Source organism: Lepus europaeus, chromosome 15, assembly GCF_033115175.1.
Source record: "Lepus europaeus isolate LE1 chromosome 15, mLepTim1.pri, whole genome shotgun sequence".
In the NCBI taxonomy this organism is placed as follows: domain Eukaryota; kingdom Metazoa; phylum Chordata; class Mammalia; order Lagomorpha; family Leporidae; genus Lepus; species Lepus europaeus.
The window spans coordinates 6,385,365-6,398,688 of record NC_084841.1 but is presented as its reverse complement, the minus strand read 5'-3'; the positions used below and the strand labels follow the sequence as shown (position 1 = coordinate 6,398,688).

The 13,324-nt window shown below is 51.0% G+C and overlaps 1 protein-coding gene across 3 annotated transcripts in view; it reads left to right on the top strand.

Moving 5' to 3' along the window:
* SEMA5A (semaphorin 5A) overlaps positions 1-13,324 on the top strand; it is a 473,120-nt gene that overhangs the window by 155,764 nt on the left and 304,032 nt on the right. For all 3 annotated transcript variants that reach the window (XM_062212003.1, XM_062212001.1, XM_062212002.1), the window contains exon 3: positions 7,404-7,603. In XM_062212003.1, coding sequence (XP_062067987.1) covers positions 7,480-7,603 — 124 coding nt within the window. In that variant the 5' untranslated portion in view covers positions 7,404-7,479. The remainder of the gene's footprint in view (positions 1-7,403; positions 7,604-13,324) is intronic.

The window sequence follows — 13,324 nt, the reverse complement described above, 5'->3', positions numbered from 1 at the left end:
ACCGTGTACTCCCACTTTGGACCCTCTTAACTTGAACTCCAAAACCCGCAGCATCCGTCGTCTCCTGCGTTGGGAGGCCTCCATCTTCCATGTCAGTAGTATCAGCAGGTAGATCTCCACGTGGGTGACGGCTCTGAACCGCGAGCTGAGATCCTCAGATGGTCACTCCCTGTCCGGGAGCCCCGGCTCTACCCTTCCCACCACCGGGGTCCTCCTGTCTGGCTGGGTGGGTTCCTAGCGCACCCAGGAACTGCCTGCTTCTGTGCTTTGCGTTCCTGCCTCATTATTTGCTCCAGAGTCAGGACCGAGTTGCTGGGGGAGGCGAGTCAGGCCATGTGATTGTGTGTGATTTTGCCGTCTTGAGCGGGGAGGGAAGTTGCATGCTACAAAGGGCCAGGCCTAGCAGGTCCTGTTCGCCAAGGGCTGCCAATCTGACTTGATTTTACACATGTGATTTAACCGCTGGAGCTGAGCTTTCTCAGCTGCAAAGGGAGCAGAGGGGTGGTTTCTTACTTAATTTATGTATTAGAAAGGGAGAGAGGGAGAGCGGGAGGAGAGAAGAGAGAGAGAGAGAGAGGGAGAAGAGAGTAGGATCTTCCATTTGCTGGTTCACGTACCTAAATGCCTGCAACAGCTTGGACTGGGTCAAGTTGAAGACTGGAGGTGGGAAGTCAGTCCCCATTCCCACGTGGGTGGCAGGGTCCCAGGTATTAGCTCTCTCCCGGGGTACACATTACAGGAAGCTGGACTGAGAAGCAGAGCCGAGACTCAAACCCAGGCACCCTGCTGTGGGCATTGCAACTGCCCCACCAAACCCCCCACCCACCTGTTTTTGACCTCTCCTTCCACTCCCAAACCCTAAGGCTAATTGACTGGTTTCTTGTCTTAGATGTGCCAAGGGACTAAGCCAGCTAACAATGGGGCCTGCCCTGTGGCAGAGGATGAGTGAAGCAGAAATGCTAAATAAGACCCTGGCGCTGTGATTTCAGATTCATTCAGCAGCCAGTTCAGCATGTTGGAGCACATGAACTTGGCACTGTGTGTTCAACATGTAGACTGTGTGGTTTGAAAGGAGAAGCCAGAGTTAGATACACAAAGGCTATGTGAACGTACAGGGCGGCCTTTGATGAGAGAGCCATGTAGTGGCAGGCACTGCACTGGACACACTGGGGTTCCTGTGACAGAGTGGCCACCCTGGGCTGGAGCGTGTGGCTTCTGCCTGTGGACATGGAAGGTGGTCTGAACCTTGTGGGCAATAGGGGCCCGGCATCAACAAGTGAGTGTGCCACAGGCTGAAGGCAGGGAGGGCAGGGCAAGGAGTGGAGATGGGTTTAGGAAGAGCTGGGGTATTGGTGAAGGGGCAGATGGCTCTCTGTGCTACTGTAGAGGAAGGGTCCTGAGGAGTGTGGGGTAAGGTGGGTGGTTCTGGCAGCAGCTAACAGTCATGCAGAAGACCCCCATCTGTGCCAGAGGGTGGGGGTGTAGTTAGGTTCACTTGGGGTGGGCTGATTCTTCCTTGGTTCTGCTTTCTGCGTGGGCGGGGACTTCAGTCTGAATGATCTGATCCTTTGGCAAAAGGCCAAGCATGGGAGCGTCAGATGCAACTGTCAGTGTGTCGGAAGCACCGCTGATTGCTTTTTCCGTACAAATCTTGCCTTTTGTGTTTCTGGTGTGACACTAAATGATAACTTGTGTAAGTAAGAGACGCCTGTGCGGCAATGGCTTCCAACACTGTCTTGGGTCCTTTGTTGCTTCCAGCAGTTCTGCTGTGGGCAGGTGGGGGGGGCGTGGCTTCCTGAGACCTTTCTGTGGCCATTGCACCGGGTTAGCTCGCTCACCTGACTTTGTCGTCCTCTGATCAGTGGAGGTCCTTGAGGACTAGGGGTCTGGGATGGGCCCGGGAGGGCTTGGTGACCTCTGCATTGTACCAGCTGAGCTGGCCGTGTCCAGTTGTACAGCCTTGCCCAGAGGAAACCACCCTCCTCTGGGAAGCCATCTGTTGCGCTAGTGTGGAGTCTGTTTTTATTAATGACTGCTCAGGCACTGTTCCTTAGGCAAGGCTCCTCTACAGGCTTTCCTTCCTTTGCCTTGTTTTTCCATCTGACAGCATCGTGGTTTCTAATAGGAACACTTATTGTCTGTCCCCAGGGCTTATTGAGTTGCAGTGTGGGTGTGTGTGAGACATGTCAGTTACTGCACAAACACGAATATGTGCAGAGTTGTACTCATTTAGGTCAAGGGTAGAGAGATCCCACACCCCCACAATCAGGAATCTAAACTGGAAGCTTCAGGAATTTTGCAATGAAAATGCTTTTATTTTATAGCCCTAGTTGGCCTTCTGTAATAAATCTGCATACTGGCAAAATCATTTGTTTCTTATTAACTCACCTAATGTATTTTTAATTATCCAGAGGCAATCGGATGACATTAGAACAATTTTGATTGAAATCGATCCTTTGAAAGTTCCTTCATAGCATATTTCCCACATGGAGCAGCTAGTTGTAATTAACATGACTTTCATTTTTATTGAAATTTGGCTGAATTGGCTCAATCCCAATTCAGGTGGGTGATTTATATAAGTATGTTTTAAAGACTCTTTCAAGTGTTGATAGCTTATTTAAGTCCAAAGCCAGAGAGGAATGCTCAGGCATCTAAATCCGAGGTTCTCCACCAGGCCACTCTGGCAATGTCTGGAGACATTTTTACTTGGCACACATGGTGGGGGTGATGGTGGGGGTGCTGGCATCTGGTGGGGGAGGGTAGAGGTCGGGGGTGTTGCAGAGTGCATGGAAGAGCCCCCAGAGCCAGGATTCATCTGGCTAGAATGTCAGCAGTACTGAGACCAGCTCTGAGAGCCGGGTGTGAGTGCCCACCTTCCAGCCTCAACAGTACCCCGCTGAGAGGCCAGAGCTCCATGACCCACTGGAAGCTGGAGTTGCCGACCTGTTGGTTGGAGATGAGCCTGTGTAGAGTACTAGGCTCTACTAGGAGTTGGCCTTGCTGGGCGAGAGGCTCAGAGAAGCTCATGTCTAAGCGTGTGACTGCCCTTTCTGTCACCTTACCATGATGACAGTTTAGAGTACCTTTATTTTCTGCCGAAAGTAACATGCTGGCGTCTGCAAATTGCAAAGCTCCAAGAAGTACCTGTTCTCATTAAGTGTGCTTCCCTCAGTGTGACCTGACAAGCGTGTAATTACGTCTCGTCGCCATCCAGCTGCGTGTTCCATGTTAGCCGCGCTTTCCCGTGACATGGCGGGTCCCTCTGTGCAGGTTGTGGGCGTCTGTACTGTTTTTTGCATCCTTTTGCCCAGACAGCAGAGATATTAGGGCTGGGAGCAGAGTGGTGGGTTATTGCAAATGAGGAACAGTTTCACTTGTGGGCTGATCTCTGTCGCTTCCTTCATGGCTAACAGAAGGGGGTTCTACCCGGGTGGGACCTGCACGTGGATAACCAACATGTAAGAGGAGAGTTTGCTGCTGACCCCTAGTAGATTTCTGCTTAGTCTCCCCAACCTGGCTGGTGTCTGGTGGATATCACTCTGGGTGCCTGGTGGGTGCTGGGCGTGGGTTTAAGCCCTTGATGTCACGCCCTCCGCTTGCTAGCAGCGAGCATGCACTGAGGTTGTGTGCCTACTTTCACCAGACTCCTGGGTCACCATCACCTCTGGTTTGTTGTATGTGGGGCTGTGATAGTCGACCTGCGCCTTGTCCAGAGTGGGATGCTGGGGGTACCCCAAAGCTCTTTGGCCTTGGCAAAACTCCATGACATCTGAAGTGCTTCACATGCCCGTTATGCTTAGTGAAGTCACCTCAATTGGTGAAATTTCTTGAGTCTTGTAAGGAGAAGAAAACTGGGCTACTCCTGTGTGATGCTCCTGGATTGTGGTTCTAGAACGGCCTTTAGTTTTGTGGACTACAACTCCTTTTCCAAGAGTGAAAATCCAGTGTGAAGTTAAGAACCGTGGAGACACTGGGCCTGGGCTGTTGACGGCCTGGTCTCTGCTTTTGTTTCCAGTCCATTCTCCCTCATTCTTGGGATCTCCAGCCCAACAGAAGCCACACTCCTGCTGTGTCTTAGTTCGAACCCTGCACGTCTTTCTCTGCACCAGCTGTGTGTCTCCATCCATCCCTAACGGCCCCATTCTTCTCCTGCTCTGAGGTTCTAAGTCCTGGTGAGCCCGTGCTGTGCTTCCTCTGATCGGGGTAGGCCTTACTGGTGCGGTAACCCGATGGCGCTGGGTTCCTCTGTAAATGCACATTGAGAGAACTGGGTTTACGGCTGGAACTCAGTAAATAGGAAGAATGAGAGACTGTAAAATATTCTGATTTTCTGGCTACTAGTCACATGGCAACAGGGCAAGAGAAAGTTGAGGAAGCCAAAGTCACTTTTGCAGCAACCCGCTCTCAGAATACTAGCCTGCTGTTGGAATAATGGCCTTAATCCATCAAGAGCGCGGAGCTCTCGCGACCTAATGACCTCTTAAATGTCCCACCTCTCAATACAGGTACCTGGCCATTCACGGAATTGGAATTCGCAGCAATCTGTTACTTCTGTCCTGGATTTTGTTCCCTTTTGTCTTTCAGTGCTTATCTGGTTTCATTGCGCTTCTCTGGCTACCTTAAAGGGGCCACGCGTGTTCTATTCTGCTTCCCCTACCCGTGCTCTCTTTGCCCTGTGGATTCTGGCTCCTGTTCTGCTGTTGCTCCTAGTTGACCACTGCCTGCCGGCTGCCACCAGAGACCTTGGCTCTGCCTCGTGGGGGTGCAGGTGGCCACTCCATTTTTTTTCAGTTTGACTGTACTCCAACCTCATGTGACCTTCATGGTGGCACGTTCCTGGGTATTCCTGTGTGTTCTGTTCTCTTGGCCTTGTGTGGCTACTTTTCTGATTACTACCTTTTAACAAACAGCTTTTGAGCTATTTCTGCAATGTATCCTCAGATTGTCTCTTGGAGAATCTCCACCACTTCATGATTTTAATCATCCCAAACTTTCTAGGCTCTTTTTGAATGATTTTTTTTTTTTCTGAGCACCCAAGCTGAGTTGTCAGCACTTTACCACATCTCCCTAGGTTTTCTTTCAATATCTTAAAACCCAACATGCACAAAAGTGAATGATGATATTCTCATCTCTACAGCATCTTTCTGTTGATTCTTGGTGTAGATGAATACCATCACTATCCCTGAAGTCACCTACATTATCTTTTCTGAGTATTCTCTTAATTTATCTGAGTAGAGCAACAGTTGTTTTATTTTACATTTTTGGGGTCAGGAATTTCAGCAGGGCTCAACTAGGTGGTTCTTTTCCCCTGGGGCTACTTACTAAAACCACTCAGTGGGTTTCCACTGAACTCGTATTTGGTGTCCTGGCAGGGAGGGCTGGGAGCTGGACTCAGTGGGCACTGCCAGCCAGAGCCGCTGGCCATGGACTTCTGAGTGTGTGTCTCAGTGCCCTAACAATGTGTTCTAAGAAACCTGTAGTTTCACAGGGCTTGGACTTAGCATCTAGCACCTCGTCCCTTGTTGCGTTCCATTACTGGACAGAGCAGTCACAGAGCCACCCCAGTTAAGAGATCCCATCCACAGGGAGGGGTGGCAGATCTGTCTTTGATTGGCCGTTCCTTCCTTCTCCCACCACAACTGTGTTTGTCCTTGCCTTTGCATTTTATTACACTGACCTCACCTGAAGTCGCAGATTGACCTCTCTTTTGAAACAACTGTGGTAGCTTCTGATGAGCCACTCCACACTTCGTCTTCCAACAATGATCTGGTTAATACTTACTGTAAGGGTAATATGCTGTGGGCCTTTGTTGCCAAGAAATCAGGCCTCCCACCGACTGTAGGTTTCCTTCCACATCTGGACCCGTTGTCTGAGTGCTTCCGACAGGGCCCTTTGTGTACCCCGGGCCTGGGTCAAGTGCAGCGACACATCCCGGTGGCCGCGTGTTGGGTCCTCGTCCCTCCAGTCTGCCTTCCTGGCTTCTTCCTCCGTGGGGAGCCTGTCCTTCAGACAACTCTGGTTGCTGAGATCCTCTTACTTCTTCCTGCCCAGGCCTTGTCCTTGGCCCCTCTGCCCACTCCCTCGACAGCTTTGTTTCTTTTCAAGGTCTGGAGTCCCAGCCGGAACCACACTTACCTTTACAATCCTTTCCACTTTAAAGCTTGTTAATCTTTTACATCATTCAACTCTCCGAGCACCCGACATAGTACTTTGATTTCACCCAGTAGGTGCTCCGTATGGATTTTACTTGATTCACACTCTTCTGTAACCAGTTTTTTAATTCTTACAGGCAAATGACCTATAAATTTAAAAGGATACACTCAATAAATAGAGGTGCTTTAAGAGTTATGTGAGGCACCAGTCAGGTGCTAGGTGCACTCCACTGGTTGTGGTCTGATTGAGTAGTAGGATATTTCTGGGTGTTAAAATGGGGGCGGGTGGCTGTAGGATTTCCACATACAGACCTGTGTTTGCTCCAGTAGGTGAGGATATTCTTCCGAGGGAACACCAGGTGATCATCTCAGTTACTTATTGTTATCATAGTGTTCATCGTTTGCAGTTTGGTTCTCTAGTATTTCACTCACCTGAGGTCATCTACAGTCTGCAAATATTAAATGGAAGATTCCAGAAATAAACAACTTAGAATTTTTAAATTGCATGTTGTTCCATCTTGTGCCATCCTGCTGCATCTTGCCTGGGATATGCATCCTCCTTCTATCCACCGTTTCCACGCTGTATATGCTGCCTGCCCGTTAGTCGTTTAGTAGCTGGCTTGTTGATGAGACTGGCTTTCGTGGTCTCACGGTGCTTGTGTTCAAGTGACATTTATTGTACTCAACAGTGGCTCCAAAGCGCAGAAGTAGTGATGCTGGCCAAGTCTGAAATGGGAAAGAAAAGCCATACAGTGCTTTTTTTTTAGTGAAAAGATGAAAAATCATTGTATGTTGGGCTTGTTGAGATCTGAAATGCATTATGGTTTTTAATCTCTCGCTGTGCGTGACTTAGAAATTAACCTCTGTCGCGGGTTTGTGTGAGCGTGTGCGGGGAAGCACACAGCATGTAGCGGCTTCAGTCCGATTTGATTTCACGCACCCGCTGGGGTCCAGGGATGTATCCCCAGTGGGTGAGGGGGGGAACATGCTTAGCAGTGACGGGTGAGTCAATGGGAGTCAAGCTTGCAATTTCTCTTTTATAACAAATGAGTTATCTCCTAAAATTAGAGAGCGGAGGAGTGGTCCGTGCTCATGCACACATGTGCACACACACGCACACACAGATGTGTCTGTGCGCGCCAGGCTGTCTTTGCAGTGCATCCTGGTGAAGTCAGTGTGGGGCTTTACCCTTCAGTCCCCGTCAGCACCCTGGGCTTGGCTCATGTAGCTGCTCTCTTTCCTGTGCCTTAGGCCCTTTTCACACATGAGGGGAGGACCAGCCTCCGGCTAGAAGAGGAGCACCCCGTGTCGGAGACCCGCTGCCACCATGAAGGGAGCCTGCATGGTCGCCTGGCTGCTCTCGAGCCTGGGGGTGTGGAGACTCGCCCAGCCCGAGCCCCGGGACGCCGCACGGTGCCAGAGGGCAGAGCACCCGGTCATCTCCTACAAAGGTAAGGCTGGACATGGCGGGCGGTGGTCTGTTTCTGAGTCTTTCAGCTCTCGCTGTGTTTCAAAATTCCCATGCAAATTAATTTAAAGAGAAGCCAAGTCCTTCATCCTGGCAGAGTTCCCTGCAGTCTGGATTTTGCCCATTCCCTCCTTCCTGTGTTGGTCAAACACTCTTCTATCCCGAGCGGCTCTGTAAACTCAACGTGATATCACAATGCCCGATGGGACTCAGGCTTCACAACCTCGTCTTGACAGTGGGGTGGGTGGCGCTCTCTGCTTCCCTCAGGGCACAGATAGTGTCCCTGTGGGAAATGAACATCCTTTGGTGATCTGCTGATGCATTTGTGGGTGCATAGCCGAGGTTGACTGTTTTTCTTTCTTCCTTGCATGGTTAGAATTATTTTTGTATAAACTGATTTTCCTTCAGCACCTGTTTGAATATCCTGAAGCTACAGTTCCTTTAGGGAAGGCAGAATAAATGCCTTCCCTACTAGTTTTTTTTTTTTTTTTCTTCCTTACTAGTTTTTATATTTTTTTCAAACCAGCAGGTGGTTCCTTGACATCCAGCTGGTGACCCATTGGCCATCCCAGGGGGTTAATGAGATGTTGGGCGTGCCCGCCCTTTTCTGATGAGTAGACTCCTGAATGTATGGATTTGAATGGATTTGATGCACCGCAATCCACTGCAGCTTTGATCCTTGGGCATGGTGAAGCCATGGCATTGCAAGCTCAGAGGGGCCTCTTGAGGCTGACAGCTGAGTTCTTTTCCCTCTGCCCGAGGAACCCCCAGGGGCTCCTGCACTCTCTGGGGCCCCACGCTGCTCCCACTCCTTTGGCCCATTGCTTTCTGGAGATCTGGGCATCCCTTTGCTGGCTGCTTCAAGCACCAAAGGTGCTCACAGGTCTTCCTAGTGCACAGTACTAGAAAACCCTTTAAAAATTAAACCCATCGCCTGCACCTCCCGACGCTTCTGGCGCATCTCAGGGCCGGGGGCTGTCTGACGCCTCTGCTAACCTCTGTGTGTGCCTTTTGTGGAATCCTGAGTGCTGGGGGCCAGCAGCGTTCTTCGTTTGCCTTTTCCCCATCACATTCATCATTTCACAGTACCCATTCCTTGCCATCCTGTTGTTTTGGTTATTGGAAATCTTCTAAGATGATTTTCTTTTTGTTTGGCCCTCAGGGTATGTTTTTCTGGAGAGTTCCAGCAGGGTTAGTGCTCTGAAGTTCTCGGAACAATTTCCTTCTGCACAGCTTCCCAGCCACTGTCCTTGGTTAGAGTTTCCTTCCCGAACCCCGTTGATTTCATTTGCTTAATTTTAATTGTGATTCTTTAGCGATTCCCACAATCCATGTAGTTACTGTGTTGTATTGCAGAGTCAGATTAATGAAGCTCACGCAGTTCAGAGACACAGCCTGGCTCCCTGTTCCCCCGGTTTCCTCTGTGCATCTCGAGGATCTTTTATTTGAATTCTGTACTTTATACTTCTTCTGTAATATAAACTGAGCAAAACAGATACTCACATGCATACAAGTTTATGTTTATACTCAGTAGATAAAGGATAGCGTGTATATTGTCTTTATCACTTTTTTTTTTCCCATAATGATATATCCTGGAGACCTTCTCTTATTAGAATATACAGATTTTTTGTCATTTTTGTAGATAGTCACATTTTGAGAAGCGCTCACGTGATTAAGAGTTGGCTTTGCTACGAGATGGGCCCCAGGTTCCTCACGACTGTGTCCTGAGAGATGCTTGGTCTGTTGTTTGTCATTGGAGTCCATGGATGATGTTGGGCCATGCTGCCTCCTGCAAGCAGCCTACAAGAGCTTTGCAAGGATACCCTTGGACCGATTCCAGTAACTGGGATTTGGGGATCAAAGGGCCCATGCACGCGTGGCTTTGCTGGATGTTGTCATTCCTGGGATTGCACCGCTTTGCATTTCTGTCACCTTGGCTAGGAGACAAGTTTTAGTTTGCCTGCGGCCATTCCAGCAGAGTGCACTGCCGGGCTTTGGCGTTGGCACCAAGACAGCAGCTCACAGTGACATCCCAGTGTATGCTTAATAAATACGCAGTTTTCATTTGAGTGGACATTCCACAAATGTTTAGTAGGTGCCCATTAAGGAGGTCTACGCTCACTGTTCTGGCGGCAGAAGCAAAAGGCAGAGTTGTCCTGAAAGGAGTTGAGACAACTTTGAGGAGCGTGAACCAAGCAGGCCATTGCTTTCCACGCTGCGAAGGGCCCTCCTCTGGGTCTGTTGGGCGCCGTGGTGCCCATTTGAGGGACATCAAAGCCAGAGGGCGCAGAAGGTTCTAGGAGGCGGCCAGGCCAGAGTCGAGTCCCACACAATTGTTAGAAGGTGTTGAGAAAACTGCTGCAGAGAGAGGGGTTCCTGCGAGCGGAGGAGAGCGACCCAGAGGTCCTGTGTGAGGGGGGCGGCTATAGCAGGGGCTGGCAGGCGTCAGGTAGGGTTAGTGTGGTGGCAAGGAGAGAGTGGAGAGGCTGAGGCCGGCTGCTGGGAGGCACCTGAAGCAGGTGTCCTCTCTCTGGAGGTCGGAAGGAGGTGGCAGGTGGCAGGAAGCCCCTGCTGAGACCTAGGGGAGCAGGCAGGAGTGGCAGCTCCTGCACACGTGGCTGAGTTCTGGAAATCAGAAGCAGGTGTTGGTGGTGGCTGAATGGAGGTCGGACAGCAGGGAGGAGGAAGTGCGGAGCCCCTCTCCCTCCCCCCTTCGTGGCTGTTGATTCCATTTAGGATGAAGAAGGGAGGCAGGTGTGAGGAGTCTGATGCCTTAGATACAAAGGGCTGAGTCTCTAGGAGCCATCAGGTATTGTTGCCTCGTTGAGAGCAAGGCATCATGGGAGCCAAGAAAGGTGAGCCTTTGCTGAAAGGAGGCTACTGGAGTGGCCGGTGGCCAGGGGTGGCCAGGGCAGGAGTGGGCAGCACATGCCGTGGCTCACTTGTCCTGGTTTGTCTGAGACTTTCCTCTGTAGGTTTGGAAAAACCAGGACACTTGGTCAGTTCCCTGTACTTCAGCAGTGGGGTCTTGGCTTCCTGGGACTGCAGTCCCAAAGTGCCCCCCTTGGTGGCTCGGAACAGCAGAACTGTCTTCTCTGCGGGGTCTGGAGGCCGGGAGGTCAGAGCCGAGGAGTTGGCAGGGCCACACGCTCTGCAAAAGCTCTGGGGGAGTCTCCTTTGCTTCCTCATAGCTTCTTGTGATTGATGGCAATTCTTGGCATTGACTTGTTAGCTCCATATCCTGATCTGCTGGTCGGTGGTCTCATAGCGCTCCCCCGGTTGTCTCTGTGCCTTCTCCCATTTTCACCAGGACACGAGCCACATTCGATTTAGTGCTAACCCTAGTGTAATAAGGCCTCATATTAGTTCATTTTAATTTTACGGTCTCAGGTGCTGGGGCTATGACACCAGCGTAGGCTTGCAGGGGGCCCAACGCAGCCCATAACCAACAGCGCCAATCGGAGCCATTTCAGGGCAGCACTAGGCAGAGGATCCAGATGGTGGCTGGTGCAGGGATACATGTCGACTGGAGGAAAGGAGGGGCGGTGGTCTCAGCCGTGGGCAGTGGCTTCAAAGGGGCAGCAAGGACTGCTTCATTGGTGATGGGCAGGAGCCAGGGGAAGGAAGAGGCTAAGGGAGAGGAGAGAGGGGAGTTAATTGATTAGGCGGCATCCCCAGGCTGTGGGAGGGAATAGGATACTGGAAACAGGTGGGGGGTTAGCTTGTAGGAAGCAGATTCCCCTTGCAGGGAACCAGAGGGAAGGAGGCCAGGGCACCCTGGAGGCAGGGAAGTGAGTGGGTAGCTGGGGGTGGAAGGGCACGGAGCCCCTGAGGACCTCAGACTTGGGTGAGGAGGAGGGGGCAGGCCCCAGGCCAAGGGTGTGGGGGCACTAGGAAGGAAGTGCTTGTCCAGAGAAGGCTTACACAACTGCTGGTCTCTCTCTCTCTCACACACACTCACGCACACACGCCCCCCACCCAGCCTCCCCAGGGTGTGAGGAGCCCAGGCAGGCCCTGAAATGACTCCAAAGCTGAGCAGGTGCCGCGGCTACTCCACGTGAACGCTGTTTTCTTTGCCAGGCGGGATCTACAAGAAAATTGGAGGAAGCAGGGTGAAACGCTGATACAGGCGAAGTAAACAAAAAGCAGGGCGATCCTGACATTTCGAACTTCAATTTCCACGTGCGTTTAAACCGTCAAAACCTAGTGCTGCACACGGCAGGCAAGGTGCCCAAGAGGCTACTAATGAGGCCATTGGAATGCGGAAGTCACTTCTGCATGCCGCTAAGCACGTTGGGTCAACATTTCAATTCGACTTACCTGGCTAGGTGGAACATGCTGGCAGCATCCTTTGCTCTCAAGCCTCGGTAAAATATTTGCCACTGAGGGCTCCTCCTGTGGAGCGGACTTCATTGCTAACTCGCTTTAACAGCTCGCTGTGTTTGCAGGGTTCCTTCCTTGATTGCATGTTCTGGAATATTTACCCCTGGTTGTGCGGTGGCTGTTGAAATACCCTGACTGGTTACAGATGCATGGATCACACTTCTGTCCTTGTCATTTGCCCAACTGTCTGTTCCCTTAAAGAGGGGAGGTAGTGATCCTTCCAAATAGCACGCTTCTCAGTGCGCTTGCCGCGTCTCATATCCATCTCTGAAATTAGTTTTAAATGTTTAATGCCTGCTTAAGGCGATAGTGCCGTATTCTGCTTTTGTTTGCCTATTGATTACAGTTTACGCAGCATGCTGGCTGTGGAGAGAGCCTGCTGCAGGGATAGGACTTGGTTTATGGGGAGCAGTTGCACATTCTGCCCAGAGAAAGCCCCAGTGGGGTGGGTCAGGCCACCCTCAGGCCTCCTTTGTCTTGGTGCCTTGGTGTGACTAATCTGGAGGCCTTTAGTATTAATGCCCCAGATTCCTCCTGCCCGTAGAATCAGGGCATTATTGATTGCCACTCCAGCTTCCTGAGTTCTTTATCTTAACTGCTTGGTGTTCCCACAATGTCTTCCTATTCACCAGTGCATTGATTGACCTGAAACTTGTTTGGGAAAGTAGGGATTCACCAGTGCATTGATTGACCTGAAACTTGTTTGGGAAAGTAGGGAAGCGCCACAGGAACACCTGGTTTGAGCTTTAGTGCCTGTTGGCACCTGGAGCTTGGGAAAGGCCCTGAGAAATTGGACCAGCCTTGCCAGAGCGGGCAGTGCCCTGAGACGGGGCTGGGCCTTGCACATGGCTCTCGGTTGCCTGGGAGAGGACCTCAGGTTGAAACCTCTGCCTGTATCACCACCTGTGTTCTTAAATGATTGAAAGTACCTGGGTTGAAAATGCCCCATGTTGGATTTTTTTTTTTTTTTTGATTTATTTATTTGAAATTCAGAGTTACAGAGAGGAGAAGCAGGGAGAGGCAGGGAGAGAGAAGCAGGAGGCAGAGAGAGAGAGCGCTTCCAGCTGCTTGTTCACTCCCCAATTCACTGCAGTGGCTGAAGCTGCACCCATCCAGAGCCAGGAGCCTCTTCCAGGTCTCCCACTTTGGTGCAGGGGCCCAAGGAGTTGGGCCATCTTCTGCTTTCCCAGGCCATCGCAGAGAGCTGGATTGGAAATGGAGCAGCCGGGACTTGAACTGGTGCCCATATGGAATGCTGGCGCTGCAGGCGGCAGCTTTACCCACTACGCCACAGTGTAGGCTTCCCCAGGTTGGATTTTAA